This window comes from Oncorhynchus nerka, linkage group LG8 (genome assembly GCF_034236695.1).
Source record: "Oncorhynchus nerka isolate Pitt River linkage group LG8, Oner_Uvic_2.0, whole genome shotgun sequence".
Taxonomy (NCBI): domain Eukaryota; kingdom Metazoa; phylum Chordata; class Actinopteri; order Salmoniformes; family Salmonidae; genus Oncorhynchus; species Oncorhynchus nerka.
This window is the reverse complement of record NC_088403.1, coordinates 48,685,886-48,704,104: the sequence shown is the minus strand read 5'-3', so window position 1 is coordinate 48,704,104 and position 18,219 is coordinate 48,685,886. Positions and strand designations below refer to the sequence as shown.

Below are 18,219 nucleotides of genomic sequence, written 5' to 3'. Positions count from 1 at the left end.
CTACTTCCGTAACGTGGTGCACTATGTAGGGAATAGGGTGCTATTTGTGAAGGGTTTCTTGTTTAGACAGTTATACACATCGAAATGTTGTCATTGGAGCTTTGTCTTTGAGCTGTCTTTTGGGCAGGCCATCAGCCTCTCACAGTAGCAACATAGTGCACTGTTGTGAATAACTGTGGTTTGACCCAAGTTATTTTTTCTTTTTTTTAACCAACAGCTGTGCGAACGACAACATCCATAAAGACTTCAGGAAAGCCATTGGAGCCAACTGCATCTTCTACAGTGCAGCCTCACACGAGCTCATCGTGCTGGTCAGTATCACAGCCACTACTGCTTTCAGGGCCTGTATTCAGCACTCCTACTCTGAGAAGCTTAGTGATCTAGGATCAGTTTGCCTTTTTTAGTTCATTATTAGGCAATTATATGGACTGGGGGGACCTGATCCTAGATCAGCTCTCCTACTCTGAGAGCAGTGCTACAAGGCTAGCGTTTTTACTAATGTCCCTTTTTCTTCTTCTTTAACCAGCTTTCTCAGACTAACACTTCTGCTTTCTCTAGTCAACAAATGAGACAACAGTGAAGCGTGCTGCTCTCCTGAGCGACATGCACTTCCGCAGCATCCGTACCAAGCTCATGCTCATGTCCCGCAACGAAGAAGCCACTAAACACCTTGAGGTACACACACACACTTCTCCCCCCATGTTCATTCAGTTAGAATCAAACACGCATGAGAATGTAACTTGGAGACTGGCCATCAACATGTAGACAGACACCCTATTGTCCTTGTCCCCCAGACAAGTAAGCAGCTGGCGTCCGCGTACCAGGAAGAGGTGAAGGTAAGCGAAGACCTGATGGGTCTGGCCATTGGCTCCCACGGTGCCAACATCCAGCAGGCCAGGAAGGTGCCTGGTGTCACCGCCATCGAACTGGAGGAGGAGAGCTGCACCTTCAGGATCTACGGAGAGGTGGGTGGGTATGTTGTGGTGAGAGTGGGGTCTTGGTGTGTGTGTGTGGCAGGCTGTCAGCCTTTATCTCTCTCTGTATGTGTTTAATGGCAGGTTGGATTTATGTTGTGTTTGCGTTGCAGACCCCAGAAGCGGTGAAGCTGGCCAGGGTTTTCCTGGAGTTCAAAGAAGACTACTTCCAGGTGCCCAGGAACCTCGTAGGTGAGTGACGCCCCACCCCCATGATTTAGTCAAACAGGAAAGTTCCTGCATACACATGTACTGAGAAACAAAGATTGTCTGAATTGTGGCATCTTTTATAATTTGATATAAACTAGAGGGCAAGTTGGTCAGGATATCTATGAGGGTGCCCATGTTTACAGATTCATCCAGCTAATCCTTGGTCTCCAAATGCCCCCTCTTCTTCCTCTCTCTCCTCTCCCAGGAAAAGTGATCGGCAAGAACGGCAAAGTCATCCAGGAGATTGTGGACAAGTCGGGGGTGGTGCGGGTCCGGATCGAGGGGGACAATGACAAAAAGCTTCCCCGTGAGGAGGTAGGCAAGCAGGGGGCTGGCAGAGAAGACACTGCCCCTAAAGAAGAGGTGAATGGAATTTTGCAATCCATAGGCTTGGTCTGTCGACGCTGTCAGTTGTTCCATTTCAGTTTCCGCTGCATGTCTGTACTGTACCCATTCTAGGAGGGGTTGCTTGGGCCCGCTCCATCGGTTGGTGTATATCACTGTTGTTCAGTGTGCTTTCCCCCACTTTATTTAAAAAAAATGTCCCTTCAAAGAGAAACCTCTATGTATTTCTACATCAATTTAAAGACACCAGTTATTTGGCCCTTATGGAAATGCACAAATGTGTCCAAATGTCCATGACTAAACATCAGGACTCGTCCACCTCCAAATGTATAATGAAGCGTAACAGTCTACCAGTCCACTCTCTTACACTGTCCTTCTCTCCAGGGCATGGTCCCCTTTGTCTTTGTGGGAACTAAAGAGAACATCAGCAACGCCCAGGCCCTACTGGAGTACCATGTGGCCTACCTACAGGTGAGGCGCACACACACACACAGAGGGGAGAGATCACTGCCACTCTCAGGCCTGACCTCTGCTCATGTCAATTAAACATTGGACCCCTCTCTGTTACGACACGTTAAGATATATATTGACCCTATATGCCTAAGTATTTTTTATACATGCTTACATACGTACTGTGGGCCAATGGCCAGAATATAGACGCATGGTAGGAGTTCCCATTACCCACAGATTTAGGATCAGATTACCCAACCACCATAACCGTTAAAGGGAATGGAAAAAATATCTGACCCTGAATCCGGGGCAAGTTCTAGTCTAGCTACTCTTGTGTGGACATTCATGGAAGACGTTGTTTTACACTGGTTGGTGTTCTTCTGTGTATTCTACACACCACCACTTCTGTATGGGGAGAGGGGAGTAGATGTAGTGTGTAGAAGGTGGTGTCAGATCATTCCAAATTGGTCACCTGTACCGCCCTCCTCCACCTACCTCATGTGAAAGCTGCTGAGAGCGGCTCCATTTTGCCCTTACCCTGTGCTTTTAAAAATAGCCCCCTACTCAGGGTTGGGACGAGGGGTAGGGGTGTAGATTACAGGATATCTGGACCCTAGCCTCCAAAAATAACGCACCCTCTACTCATCCTTGCACCCCCTCACCCATCGTCAGCCACCTCACATAAGGCTCAGTGGCGACAGCTGTCGCATTCTGAAGTGACACCCTCCAACCCTTCCACCCTCAACCACCTCACCTAACCAAAAGTTCCCAGTAAACTGCCGTCTGTACTTTAGCCCAATCCCTAAAACGCCTAAACTGACCACCCCCTTGTACACACTGCAGAACGTAGTGTTTGGCTCTTACATGGCTTATTTCACAAAACCACTGGGAAATCACATCAAACTGCTGCACATGGTAAAGTCACATGACTTAAGTCTGTGTCAACTCTGCAGTGATGGGGTTTTCCCCACTAAATGTGCATCCCAAATGGCACCCTATTCCCTTTTTATAGTGTACTACTTTTGAGCAGGGCCCATAAGTATGGGTGGGTCCCATTATGTTGCTAAATAAATAATCAAATCATATAAATGTTTGCCAGTCCACATAGTCGAAGTCGGAAGTTAACATACACCTTAGCCAAATACATTTAAACTCAGTTTTTCACAATTCCTGACAATTAATCCGAGTTAAAGTTCCCTGTTTTAGGTCAGTTAGGATCACCACTTATTTTAAGAATGTGAAATGTCAGAAAAATAGTTGTGATTTATTTCAGCTTTTATTTATTTAATTTCCAGTGGGTCAGAAGTTTACACATACACTCAATTAGTATTTGGAAGCATTCCCTTTAAATTGTTTAACTTGGGTCAAAGGTTTCGGGTAGCCTTCCACAAGCTTCCCACAATAAGTTTGGTGAATTTTGGCCCATTCCTCCTGACAGAGCTGGTGTAACTGAGTCAGGAGTGTTGACCTTGCTCGCACACACTTTTTCAGTTCTGCCAACAAATGTTCTATAGGATTGAAGTCGGGGCTTTATGATGGCCACTCCAATACCTTGACTTTGTTGTCCTTAAGCCATTTAGCCACAACTTTGGAAGTATGTTTGGGGTCATTGTCCATTTGGAAGACCCATTTGCGACCAAGCTTTAATTTTCTGACTGATGTCTTGATATCCACAATTTTCATATCTCATGATGCCATCTATTTTGTGAAGTGCACCAGTCCCTCCTGCAGCAAAGCACCCCCACAACATGATGCTGCCACCCCCGTGCTTCACGGTTGGGATTTAAGGTCGACCGAATATGATTTTTCAACACCGATACCAATACTGATTATTGAAGGACCAAAAATGCCAATACCGATTAATCGGCAGATTTATTTTATTTTTTAAATGTATTTGTAAAAATGACAATTACAACAATACTGAATGATCACAAATGTCAAATGTATTTATTTATATAGCCCTTCGTACATCAGCTGATATCTCAAAGTGCTGTACAGAAACCCAGCCTAAAACCCCAAACAGCTAGCATTGCAGGTGTAGAAGCACGGTGGCTAGGAAAAACTCCCTAGAAAGGCCAAAACCTAGGAAGAAACCTAGAGAGGAACCAGGCTATGTGGGGTGGCCAGTCCTCTTCTGGCTGTGCCGGGTGGAGATTATAACAGAACATGGCCAAGATGTTAAAATGTTCATAAATGACCAGCATGGTCAAATAATAAGGCAGAACAGTTGAAACTGGAGCAGCAGCACGGCCAGGTGGACTGGGGACAGCAAGGAGTCATCATGTCAGGTAGTCCTGGGGCATGGTCCTAGGGCTCAGGTCCTCCAAGAGAGAGAAAGAAAGAGAGAAGGAGAGAATTAGATTCACACAGGACACCGAATAGGACAGGAGAAGTACTCCAGATATAACAAACTGACCCTAGCCCCCTGACACAAACTACTGCAGCATAAATACTGGAGGCTGAGACAGGAGGGGTCAGGAGACACTGTGGCCCCATCCGAGGACACCCCCGGACAGGGCCAAACAGGAAGGATATAACCCCACCCACTTTGCCAAAGCACAGCCCCCACGCCACTAGAGGGATATCTTCAACCACCAACTTACCATCCTGAGACAAGGCTGAGTATAGCCCACAAAGATCTCCGCCACGGCACAACCCAAGGTGGGGGCGCCAACCCAGACAGGATGACCACATCAGTGAATCAACCCACTCAGGTGACGCACCCCTTCCAGGGACGGCATGAGAGAGCCCCAGTAAGCCAGTGACTCAGCCCCTGTAATAGGGTTAGAGGCAGAGAATCCCAGTGGAAAGAGGGGAACCGGCCAGGCAGAGACAGCAAGGGCGGTTCGTTGCTCCAGAGCCTTTCCGTTCACCTTCCCGCTCCTGGGCCAGACTACACTCAATCATATGACCCACTGAAGAGATGAGTCTTCAGTAAAGACTTAAAGGTTGAGACCGAGTTTGCGTCTCTGACATGGGTAGGCAGACCGTTCCATAAAAATGGAGCTGTATAGGAGAAAGCCCTGCCTCCAGCTGTTTGCTTAGAAATTCTAGGGACAATTAGGAGGCCTGCGTCTTGTGACCGTCACTTATTTTAACTTAATATAATGCATCAATAAAATCAATTTAGCCTCATGTAAATAATGAAACATGTTCAATTTAGTTTAAATAATGCAAAAACAAAGTGTTGGAGAAGAAAGTAGAAGTGCCATATGTGCTATGTAAGAAAGCTAACGTTTAAGTTCCTTGCTCAGAACATGAGAACATATGAAAGCTGGTGGTTCCTTTTAACATGAGTCTTTAATATTCCCAGGTAAGAAGTTTTAGGTTGTAGTTATTATAGGACTATTTCCCTCTTTTCCATTTGTATTTCATATACCTTTGACTATTAGATGTTCTTATAGGCACTTTAGTATTGCCAGTGTAACAGTATAGCTTCCGTCCCTTCCTCGCTCCTCCCTGGGCTCAAACCAGCAACACAACGACAACAGCCACCATCGAAGCAGCGTTACCCATGCAGAGCAAGGGAAACAACCACCCCAAGGCTCAGAGCGGGTGACGTTTGAAACGCTATTAGTGCGCGCTAACTAGCTAGCCATTTCACTTCGGTTACACCAGCCTCATCTCGGGAGTTGATAGGCTTGAAGTAATAAACAGAGCAATGCTTGACGCACAACGAAGAGCTGCTGGCAAAACTCACGAAAGTGCTGTTTGAATGAATGTTTACGCGCCTGCATCTGCCTGCATCTGCCTACCACTGCTCAGTCAGATACTTAGATACTTGTATGCTCAGTCAGATTATATGCAACGCAGGACACGCTAGATAATATCAAGTAATATCATCAACCATGTGTAGTTAACTAGTGATTATGATTGTTTTTTATAAGATAAGTTTAATGCTAGCTAGCAACTTACTTTGGCTTACTGCATTCGCGTAACAGGCAGTCTCCTTGTGGAGTGCAACGAGAGAGAGGCAGGTTGTTATTGCATTGGACTAGTTAACTGTAAGGTTGCAAGATTGGATCCCCCGAGCTGACAAGGTGAAACTCTGTCGTTCTGCCCCCGAACAAGGCAGTTTAACCCACCGTTCCTAGGCAGTCATTGAAAATAAGAGTGTTCTTAACTAACTTGCCTAGTTAAATATATATTTTTTTAATATAAATAAAAATCGGTGTCCAAAAATACCGATTTCCGATTGTTATGAAAACTTGAAATCGGCCCCAATTTGCCATTCCGATGATTCGGTCGACCTCTAGTTGGGATGGTGTTGTTCGGCTTGCAAGTCTCCCCCTATTTTCTCCAAACATAACTATGGTCATTATGTCCAAACTGTTCTGTTTTTGTTTCATCAGACCAGAGGACATTTCTCTAAAAAGTACAATCTTTGTCCCCATGTGCAATTGCAAACTGTAGTCTGGCTTTTTTATGGCAGTTTTGGAGCGTGGCTTCTTCCTTGCTGAGCGGCCTCTCAGGTTGTCGATGTAGGACTCGTTTTACTGTGGATGTAGATACTTTTGTACCTGTTTCCCCCAGCATCTTCACAAGGTCCTTTGCTGTTCTGGGATTGATATGCACTTTTCGCACCAAAGTACGTTCATCTCTATGAGACAGAACTCGTCTCCTTCCCGAGCGGTATGACGGCTGCGTGGTCCCATGGTGTTTATACTTGCGTGCTATTGTTTGTACAGATGCACGTGGGACGTTCAGCCGTTTGGAAATTGCTCCCAAGGATGAACTAGACTTGTGGAGGTCTCTAATTTTTTTTCTGAGGTCTTGGCTGAATTCTTTAGATTTTCCCATGATGTCAAGCAAAAGAGGCACTAAGTTTGAAAGAAATAATTTGTCTGTAAACAATTGTTGGAAAAATAACTTGTCATGCACAAAGTAGATGTCCTGACCGACTTGCCAACACTATAGTTTGTTAAGAAGAAATTTGTGGAGTGGTTGAAAAAAAGTTTTAATGATTCCAACCTCGGTGTATGTAAACTTCTGACTCCACTTCTAGCTACACATATGCTTTTTAACTTAACATGTACCTTGGCCTCTGCCCTATTGGAATTTTACACACAATGCCTATAGAAAGACTACACCCCCACCCCCTGGATTTATTCACATTTTATTGTTACAAAGTGGAATTGAAATGGATTTCATTGTAATTTTGGCAACGATCTTCACAATGCTCTGTAATGTCAAGTGGAATACAATTCCAAATGTGTTAAAGGATTAATGAAAAATAAAACTAATATACCTTTAGTAGATAAATATTCACCCCTGAGGCAATGCATGTGTTAACACAGTTGGCAGTGATTTGACGTGAGTTTTCTTGAGTTAGTCTGAGCTTTGCACACCTGTAATTGTGCGATATTTGCCCATTTTAATTTTGGGGTGAAATTCTTCGAGCTCTAATGTTGTTGGATCATGGCTAGAAAGCCATTTTCATGTCTTGAAATAGATTTTCAGTCTGATTTAGGTCAAAACTGTAACTCAACCACTCAGGAACGTTCATTGTTTTGTAAAGCAATTGCAGTATAGATTTGGCTTTGTTGTAGGTTATTGTCCTGCTGAAAGGTGAATTCCTCTTTCAGTGTCTGGTGTAAAGCAAACTGAAGCAGGTTTTCCTCTAGAATCTTGCCTGTTCGAAGCTTCATCCTGCTTATTTTCTTCCTGATAAACTGTCCTGTCTTTGCTGATATTAGGCATACCCATACAATGATGCAGCCACCACTGTGCTGGAAAATAAGGAGGTATTTACTCAGTGATATGTTGGATTTGCCCCAAACATAAGACTTTGCATTTAGGCCAAAAAGTGTAGGCCTTTGCTGTGTTTCACAGGCAACAATCATGCGTTGCTGCATACATATGCATGTCTCGCATGTGGCTCAGTTGGTAGAATATTGCATTTGCAACACCAGGGTTGTGGGTTCGATTCCCATGGGGGACCAATACTTGACAGTACAAAAATGTATGCACACTAAATCGCTCTGGATTAGAGCGTCTGCTAAATTACAAAAAAAATGTAAAACGTCTCAGACAAACCATCACAGGCAAAGCGTCTATGGGACTAATATTGAATCCTGCTACACTTGCTGAGACGTTCATCGTATGTGCAGGGCTTGCAAACTTCTACGGATTACAAAGGGAAACCCAGCTGCGAGCTGTCCAGTGATGTGAGCCTACCAGACGGGCATACTTCTTTCTATGCTTTCTTCAAGGAAAGCAACACTGAACCTTGCATCAGAGCACCAGCTGTCCAGGATGACTGTGTGATCACACTCTCCGTAGCCGATGTACAGTGGTTCGTTCTTTAAAAGTTGCAGCGTGGGGAGTAGGATACAGTACTGGGCTATTTAGCTAAAGAATGCTGTGTCGTGCAGGCACGCGGGAGACCGGGGTTCAATTCCCCAATTAGGAGGAAGGAGTAGGCTGTCCTTGTAAATAAGAATTTGTTCTTAACTGACTTGCCTAGTTAAATAAAGGTTACACTAAGAGCATAACATTTCTACACCATCATTTTTGTCTAACCAATACCCAAACAGAGATTCAGTGAAAATAAAAATCTCTCATTGATTTATCAAGACCAGTGCCCATGCTTGCCCCAGCGCAGTGTGAAACTGTGCTAAAATAGTTGTGGGCTATTGCTTCAAATCCTATTGCTTCGAACTTCAATATGCTCTTTAAATAAATAAGACGTACACCACTTTTAACAGCACATTACTCAACACTAGTGGGACTCATGTCACCTACGGTAGGCCTACAGTATATTGGAAAATATGGCGTGACTCGCAGCCAATAATTACATATCGAGGATTCTAAATTAAAACCAAAAGCCGCCTCATGGGTCTCCCGTTGGTGGCTGGCATGGGTATCGAACCTGCATCTGTAGCAACGCATTTTGCGCTGCGCCACTCGGGAGGCCCCATCCACAAAGTAACAAAATACAGAGAGGTGTTGGTAAAGGTATATTGTCCTGCTTATAACCCATAATGGGCTATTATAATACTGTACATGGTGTCCAGGTCAGGATAACCAAAACATTTATTTATTAAAGACTACCAGAAAGAATGTTGGTACTTATTTTGATCCAAAGCCATGAATGAGTGAGTCACTCAGCTTTATGTAGGTGCTGGGCTATAGGACTGTGCCATCAACTTAATAATATATAACAATACTTTGGAGGTTATTTTGTTTGGGGGGGGGGATTAAAGTGAGTGATCGTAATCTGATTCAAGGCCAAAACATTTATTTCTGTTTTTAGAGGGAGAGAAACGCTGGGCAAGTTGTGCACTGCGTTATGGGACTCCCGATCACGGTCAGATGTGATGCATAATACTTTTTTTGTTTGATCCTTTCTGGTGGTTGCAATTTCAGTTTAATCCAATCACGCCTAGTTGTAGCACAGCCAACCTAACTAAGAAATACATTTGACGATAGAATTCTCACCCTTACCCTCCTAGGCAAGTCTATTGTCCAGCTACCTGCCAATAGCCATAATGGCGCTGTACAACGTGACCGTGTGTGTGTTTGAAAGAGTATTTTCCAGTAAACTGAAATTAGTTTACCTTCATTAGACAACTTTGTTCCAATATTTCTGTCGTTCTGTGATATTTATTCCCATAGTAATTTTATGGATTCATAACTAATAAACATTTTATTATTATTAATAACATTTTACATTCATTTTATTATAAAGATGCTGATGAAGAAATACAGTATTGTACAGTATATGCTTTTACATTTGGATAATAAAGTATTTAAACAAATGCTGGTGGTTTACATCTTATCAGGCTACTGTGCAGTCTGACAAGTAAACATAACAGAACAGCATAATGGTCCGGATGGCCCTTGCTCTGCCCAGTGAGCAGTTGGTCAAGTTCTGTTGTCAGAAGAGGAATGGAAATATCAGGATGACCTGATGAACCCGCCAGGTATGTTGACTCTGCCTGTCGGAGGTGGAGTTCCAGAGCTCACAGGTGTGCCTGGCATGGATTGTAACTTTCTCGTTCCTCGCCCTCTTCAACGTGTCATTCTCCACCAATGCTGCCTCGCTCTGGACCAATGCATCAGCTGTCGCCCGTATCTCTTCCCTCAGATAATGTTTCTCTTTCTGCTGGTCTGCCTTGATCTCATCTTCAAAGTTTGAATCTGATCCATGTGCACCTTCATCAGATGAGCAGAATGGTACCACCCCTGAGCCCCCATCAATTTACAGTGGCCTATGATAGAAACGGTAGATCAATGAAGAATTAATTGACTCCAACACTAATGCTGCGTACACATTTTAAGAATCTAGCAAAACTAACCGCTTTCTTGGCAACCTTGTGTTTTGTCTCGGTGCGGCTTGTTGTCCAGCCCTTTGTCCACTGATCTCCACGGATGGTTGTCGGCATGGTTATATTCTCTGCAAAAACACATTCACATTTTTTATTTTATTTAACCTTTATTTAATAGATTTTTATTACACAGTATGCCTCCACATTGATAGGCAATATACATGTTTGTTTTTGTATAGAAAATGATTTTAAACCAAAATACCTTTTTTAGTTCTGGTGATCATCTCAGTTCCGGCTAATTTTCAAGTCCTCTTGAAAATCCTAACCCTGGAACGGGTAGCACCATAGAAAGAAGCTGGCTTGATGAAAACGATGTCTGTTCTCTTTGGTCACAATGTCCTTTTCTGGGGGGGTAAACAGCTAGTTTTTGAATGGTAACTGTTATGGGTGCAGTTTGTGCCGGGGTGAAGAGTACTGGAAAGGTGACTTTCACACCTACAGTAGCCGGGCTATAAAGAGTAGTGTCCTGCTAATCTGGCTACAAGTGTTTGAAAACCTGTTTTCAAAATGCCACCAGTTGTCCCTCGCTAATGTAAATAAAACACAGCATCTTGTTTACATTTTGTTTGCTTTCTTTATTTTAACCACAATGTCAACATCATTTGTATCTACCTTTCCAATTACTTTCAGAGTTTGGGATTTACAAATGTGTGCATTTCATGTCATTTTTTTTAAATAACTTGTCTTATGCCTTTAGTGAGAGGTCTAATGCTTTTAATATTTAACCATATCTGCCCTCTGAATAAATATCTACGGGGCATTTTTCACGCCATTAATAGTTACATTGTTTTAGTTTGAACGTGCAGACTGGCACTAAGAACAGCAGGAACGTTTCCCTAGTCAGCACCATTATTAGTGCAATGCCCCTGGAAGTGTTGCTCTGTGCTACCCAGTGGGGTGGAGTGGGGGTCTACCCCCACCCCTTCCTCATGGGCTAGGTTTGTCTTCTGTGCGTGGCTCTGCGGCCCATCCCCTGCCCCCATGCCTTGAACCTTGCGCGCGCCCACCGCTATTTCAGTGGATACGGCTGGAGATCTGCCAAGCAATCCCATTTTGCGCAATTTGGGTGCCATTACCAGTATTTTATATATATATTGTCCTGCTAATAAAAGGGGTAATAATAGATCTGTGAAAATATCCAAGGGGCTTTTATATCATTCAAAATGAATAATAATCACTGTTTTAAAAAAATATATAACTTGGGGGGGGGTATTTCTTGACATTGTTCAATTTGTAAATAAAGCCAGCTTTTATTTAGAATTGTGTTTTCTTTTGAGGGCGAGAAACCAAAAACCTGCAGTCATCTCATGGGTCTCCCAGTCGAGGCCAGCACAGGTATTGAACCAGCTTCTGTAGCAACACAGCTTGCACTGCGATTCGGTGTCTTAGACTGCCGCGCCATTAAGGCGCTGTACAAAGTGACCTGTCAGGAGTAGGCTACAGTACTACAGAGACACAGTTGCGCCTTGGGACCCAAAAGCATAATCAGTTCTCTAACTCCCGCTTGCGCTGGTCTGGAGCAATCAAGTTGTGATGCAGGGTACCGTACTAAACCACAAATGACCTCTATGTACCGCAGCATAATCGCAACACTTTTTTTAGTGGAGCAACCACTTTAAGACCTTTTTATAAACAGGTTAACATTCACAAGGCTGTAGGGCCAGACGGATTACCAGGATGCTTACTCAGAGCATGCGCTGACCAACTGACATTTTCCACCTCTCCCTTACCATCTGTAATCCCTACTTGTTTCAAGCAGACCACCATTGTCCCTGTGCCCAAGAACACAAAGGTAACCTGCCTAAATGACTACTGACCGTAGCGCTCACATCTGTAGCCGTGAAATGCTTTGAAAGGCTGGTCATGGCTCACATCAACACCAGCATCCCAGAAATCCTGGACCTACTCCAATTTGCATACCACCCCAACAGATCTACAGATGATGCCATCTCTACTACACTCCACACTGCCCTTGGGCAGAGTTTCCTGCCATTCAGGACCTCTATACCAGGCGGTGTCAGAGGAAGGCCCTAAAAATAGTCAGGCTCCAGCCACTGAAGTCAAACTGCTCTGTTTCCACACAGCAAGCGGTACCAGACCGCCACGTCTGGGACAAAAAGGCTCCTGAACAGCTTATACCCCCCAAGCCATAAGACTACTGAACAGTTAATCAAATGGCAACCTGGACTATTTGCCTTGAGCCCCTTGTTTTTTGCACTGACACTCTTGCACAGGCTCAATGAACACTCACTGAACTCTAATCACACACTCGCACAAAATGCACTGACACTCCAACACACACACACACACACACACACACACATATTGACGCCACACACTCATACATTCTCATTCCTTCACACTCTTCACATACACTGCTGCTACCCTCTTTATTATCTATGCATAGCCACTTTACCCCTACCTACATATTACCTTAATTACCTTGACTAACCTGTCTCCCTGCATATTGACTACCTGTATCCCTTGTATATATCCTCATTATTGTTACTCTTTTTCCTTTTAGAATATTTAGCACCTTTCTTAATTACTGCATTGTTGGTTATGGGCTCATAAGAATTTTACGGTGTGTGTGTGTGATTTTTTTTATATATAACTCACACCGTTCAAAAGTTTGGGGTCACTTAGAAATGTCCTTGTTTTTAAAAGAAAAACTTTTTTTTTAATAAAAAAGAAAAATTATGGATCAAGTTGATCCAAAATACAGTGTAGACATTAATGTTGTAAATGACTACTGTAGCTGGAAACAACAGATTTTCTTATGGAATATCTACATAGGCGTACCGAGGCCCATTATCAATTAGCCTTTTAAAATGATAAACTTGGATTAGCTAACACAACGTTGGAACACAGGAGTGATGGTTGCTGATAATGGGCCTAATGTAGATATTAAATCTGCTGTTTCCAGCTACAATGGTCATTAACAACATCTACACTGTATTCCTGATGAGCTTGATCCTCCTTTCCAACAAATATCGAGGGTCTTATTCTGGTGACATGATGATCGATGCTTGGCTGCTGTTTGACAAATGCAAATAATATCGATCTTCTCCATAATCTCAATGTAGTTAGCCTACCCGCACTGCTTCTGCAAGCTATTGGCTAGAGTTCATTTGCCAAGACCAGAGTTGGCACATTGGCAATGCAACCGGCAGAGTTGAAAATGTGATGGAAACCCATTTAACTTTTATTTTTCATTCGCTACATGGGAATTGAATGGCAAAAGTTATTTGTGTGCACTGTCATTACGCACAGCCTTTTATCCGCAAAAACTCTGATGGAAACATCTCTGGTGGGATAATGTGCTTTGTTTTACGCAGATTTGAGAATATTCGCATGAAAATCTGCCAAATTGGATGGAAGCCTAGCGACTGATATAACGATTTAAATCTATTTAATTCCCACTTCATGACGCAACAGAATGTAGAAAGTTTAAGGGGGTGTAGACTTTTTATAGGCACTATGACCTAACATGTATCGCTGTCTCTCTGCCCTATAGGAATATACCTAATGATATATGTCCTAACATGTATCGCTGTCTCTCTGCCCTATAGGAATATACCTAATGATATATGTCCTAACATGTATCGCTGTCTCTCTGCCCTATAGGAATATACCTAATGATATATGTCCTAACATGTATCGCTGTCTCTCTGCCCTATAGGAATATACCTAATGATATATGTCCTAACATGTCCGTCTCTAACAGGAAGTGGAGCAGCTGCGTCTGGAGCGGCTGCAGATTGACGAGCAGCTCCGTCAGATCGGGGTGGGGTACCGTGCCCCCCCTAGTCGGGTCGGGGGCACCGGCCCCGGGGACAGGGAGAAGGGCTACCTCACAGACGAGAGCAGCAACTCCACCAACCTCCACACCTCCCGCACCTACGGAGGCCGCGGACGAGGACGCAGGCCCTCCAACAGCCAGTACTCTGGATATGGTGAGACGAGATTACAACTCCCATGATCCCTTACTGCTAACTGCATTCTATCATCTGATAAGACCAATATCTCAATATACAAACATATTTATCATACACGAGGCCAAACTTTGTGTGGCGTTTCAAATGTTTACTCAGCGACGGTGTACAGCTGTGTACATACCTTTTAACAGTGTCTGCTTGTACCCTGAACTCTCGCCCCCTCCCTTCCACGAAGATGTAGTTCTCCATCACTCAGAATTTCTCCATGCTCCTTCATCCATATCAACCTACTCTTCATATCAGTCAGGAGAGGCCTATCTATTCATGTTAAGAAAATGTAAAGATATAAAACAGTCATTTACAATCAACCCAACGATCCTCACACGCTTCCATCTAAAACGGCAAATTATTATTTTGACTACAAGTGGATAATTTGGTTCTGTGTCAACTTGGTGTTTGCAGGCTACACTCCGTCAGTGGACATGACGATTTGGTAACGTGCTTTGCTGCAGTGAACACCAACTGGTCTAACTATTTATTTGGTATTCTCTCTCATGGGTTTTCTGCTGAGACAACTGGTACACCACACACACTTGGGACTAAAAACTACAGTTTTGTACAAAACACTCCACATTCCATCATTCCTGCCTTCATCCCCCTCTCGCCATTTGTTCATTTCACTCCATTTCTCTGTCAGAACAAAACAGCTGCTAACTTACTATCGTAATCTATACATTTACATTACATTTACATTTAAGTCATTTAGCAGACGCTCTTATCCAGAGCGACTTACAAATTGGTGCTTTCACCTTATGACATCCAGTGGAACAGCCACTTTACAATAGTGCATCTAGGTCTTTTAAGGGGGGGGGGGGAGAAGGATTACTTTATCCTATCCTAGGTATTCCTTAAAGAGGTGGGGTTTCAGGTGTCTCCGGAAGGTGGTGATTGACTCCGCTGTCCTGGCGTCGTGAGGGAGTTTGTTCCACCATTGGGGGGCCAGAGCAGCGAACAGTTTTGACTGGGCTGAGCGGGAACTGTACTTCCTCAGTGGTAGGGAGGCGAGCAGGCCAGAGGTGGATGAACGCAGTGCCCTTGTTTGGGTGTAGGGCCTGATCAGAGCCTGGAGGTAGTGAGGTGCCGTTCCCCTCACAGCTCCGTAGGCAAGCACCATGGTCTTGTAGCGGATGCGAGCTTCAACTGGAAGCCAGTGGAGAGAGCGGAGGAGCGGGGTGACGTGGAGAGAACTTGGGAAGGTTGAACACCAGACGGGCTGCGGCGTTCTGGATGAGTTGTAGGGGTTTAATGGCACAGGCAGGGAGCCCAGCCAACAGCGAGTTGCAGTAATCCAGACGGGAGATGACAAGTGCCTGGATTAGGACCTGCGCCGCTTCCTGTGTGAGGCAGGGTCGTACTCTGCGGATGTTGTAGAGCATGAACCTACAGGAACGGGCCACCGCCTTGATGTTATTTGAGAACGACAGGGTGTTGTCCAGGATCACGCCAAGGTTCTTAGCGCTCTGGGACGAGGACACAATGGAGTTGTCAACCGTGATGGCGAGATCATGGAACGGGCAGTCCTTCCCCGGGAGGAAGAGCAGCTCAGTCTTGCCGAGGTTCAGCTTGAGGTGATGATCCGTCATCCACACTGATATGTCTGCCAGACATGCAGAGATGCGATTCGCCACCTGGTCGTCAGAAGGGGGAAAGGAGAAGATTAATTGTGTGTCGTCTGCATAGCAATGATAGGAGAGACCATGTGAGGTTATGACAGAGCCAAGTGACTTCGTGTATAGCGAGAATAGGAGAGGGCCTAGAACAGAGCCCTGGGGGACACCAGTGGTGAGAGCACGTGGTGAGGAGACGGATTCTCGCCACGCCACCTGGTAGGAGCGACCTGTCAGGTAGGACGCAATCCAAGCGTGGGCCGCGCCGGAGATGCCCAACTCGGAGAGGGTGGAGAGGAGGATCTGATGGTTCACAGTATCGAAGGCAGCCGATAGGTCTAGAAGGATGAGAGCAGAGGAGAGAGAGTTAGCTTTAGCAGTGCGGAGCGCTCCGTGATACAGAGAAGAGCAGTCTCAGTTGAATGACTAGTCTTGAAACCTGACTGATTTGGATCAAGAAGGTCATTCTGAGAGAGATAGCGGGAGAGCTGGCCAAGGACGGCACGTTCAAGAGTTTTGGAGAGAAAAGAAAGAAGGGATACTGGTCTGTAGTTGTTGACATCGGAGGGATCGAGTGTAGGTTTTTTCAGAAGGGGTGCAACTCTCGCTCTCTTGAAGACGGGAGGGACGTAGCCAGCGGTCAGGGATGAGTTGATGAGCGAGGTGAGGTAAGGGAGAAGGTCACCGGAGATGGTCTGGAGAAGAGAGGAGGGGATAGGGTCAAGCGGGCAGGTTGTTGGGCGGCCGGCCGTCACAAGACGCGAGATGTCATCTGGAGAGAGAGGGGAGAAAGAGGTCAGAGCACAGGGTAGGGCAGTGTGAGCAGAACCAGCGGTGTCGTTTGACTTAGCAAACGAGGATCGGATGTCGTCGACCTTCTTTTCAAAATGGTTGACGAAGTCATCTGCAGAGAGGGAGGAGGGGGTGGAGGAGGATTCAAGAGGGAGGAGAAGGTGGCAAAGAGCTTCCTAGGGTTAGAGGCAGATGCTTGGAATTTAGAGTGGTAGAAAGTGGCTTTAGCAGCAGAGACAGAGGAGGAAAATGTAGAGAGGAGGGAGTGAAAGGATGCCAGGTCCGCAGGGAGGCGAGTTTTCCTCCATTTCCGCTCGGCTGCCCGGAGCCCTGTTCTGTGAGCTCGCAATGAGTCGTCGAGCCACGGAGCGGGAGGGGAGGACCGAGCCGGCCTGGAGGATAGGGGACATAGAGAGTCAAAGGATGCAGAAAGGGAGGAGAGGAGGGTTGAGGAGGCAGAATCAGGAGATAGGTTGGAGAAGGTTTGAGCAGAGGGAAGAGATGATAGGATGGAAGAGGAGAGAGTAGCGGGGGGAGAGAGAGCGAAGGTTGGGACGGCGCGATACCATCCGAGTAGGGGCAGTGTGGGAAGTGTTGGATGAGAGCGAGAGGGAAAAGGATACAAGGTAGTGGTCGGAGACTTGGAGGGGAGTTGCAATGAGGTTAGTGGAGGAACAGCATCTAGTAAAGATGAGGTCGAGCGTATTGCCTGCCTTGTGAGTAGGGGGAAGGTGAGAGGGTGAGGTCAAAAGAGGAGAGGAGTGGAAAGGAGGCAGAGAGGAATGAGTCAAAGGTAGACGTGGGGGAGGTTAAAGTCGCCCAGAACTGTGAGAGGTGAGCCGTCCTCAGGAAAGGAGCTTATCAAGGCATCAAGCTCATTGATGAACTCTCCGAGGAACCTGGAGGGCGATAAATGATAAGGATGTTAAGCTTGAAAGGGCTGGTAACTGTGACAGCATGGAATTCAAAGGAGGCGATAGACAGATGGGTAAGGGGAGAAAGAGAGAATGACCACTTGGGAGAGATGAGGATCCCGGTGCCACCACCCCGCTGACCAGAAGCTCTCGGGGTGTGCGAGAGCACGTGGGCGGACGAAGAGAGAGCAGTAGGAGTAGCGGTGTTGTCTGTGGTGATCCATGTTTCCGTCAGAGCCAAGAAGTCGAGGGACTGGAGGGAGACATAGGCTGAGATGAACTCTGCCTTGTTGGCCGCAGATCGGCAGTTCCAGAGGCTACCGGAGACCTGGAACTCCACGTGGGTCGTGCGCGCTGGGACCACCAGATTAGGGTGGCTGCGGCCATGCGGTGTGGAGCGTTTGTATGGTCTGTGCAGAGAGGAGAGAACAGGGATAGACAGACACATAGTTGACAGGCTAGAGAAGAGGCTACGCTAATGCAGAGGAGATTGGAATGACAAGTGGACTACACGTCTCGAATGTTCAGAAAGTTAAGCTTACGTAGCAAGAATCTAATTGACTAAAATGATTAAAATGATAGAGTACTGCTGGGGTAGG

The 18,219-nt window shown here is 45.4% G+C and overlaps 1 protein-coding gene across 4 annotated transcripts in view; it reads left to right on the top strand.

Moving 5' to 3' along the window:
- The window catches only part of fxr2 (FMR1 autosomal homolog 2), a 33,123-nt gene that overhangs the window by 9,969 nt on the left and 4,935 nt on the right, over positions 1 to 18,219 (top strand). For 2 of the 4 annotated variants that reach the window (XM_065021866.1, XM_065021865.1), the window contains exons 6-12: positions 218 to 311; positions 559 to 675; positions 795 to 965; positions 1,088 to 1,166; positions 1,390 to 1,499; positions 1,914 to 2,000; positions 14,037 to 14,265. In XM_065021866.1, coding sequence (XP_064877938.1) covers positions 218 to 311; positions 559 to 675; positions 795 to 965; positions 1,088 to 1,166; positions 1,390 to 1,499; positions 1,914 to 2,000; positions 14,037 to 14,265 — 887 coding nt within the window. Of the gene's footprint in view, positions 1 to 217; positions 312 to 558; positions 676 to 794; positions 966 to 1,087; positions 1,167 to 1,389; positions 1,548 to 1,913; positions 2,001 to 14,036; positions 14,266 to 18,219 lie in introns of all 4 variants that reach the window. The other 2 variants (XM_065021864.1, XM_065021863.1) reach the window with 1 other exon arrangement.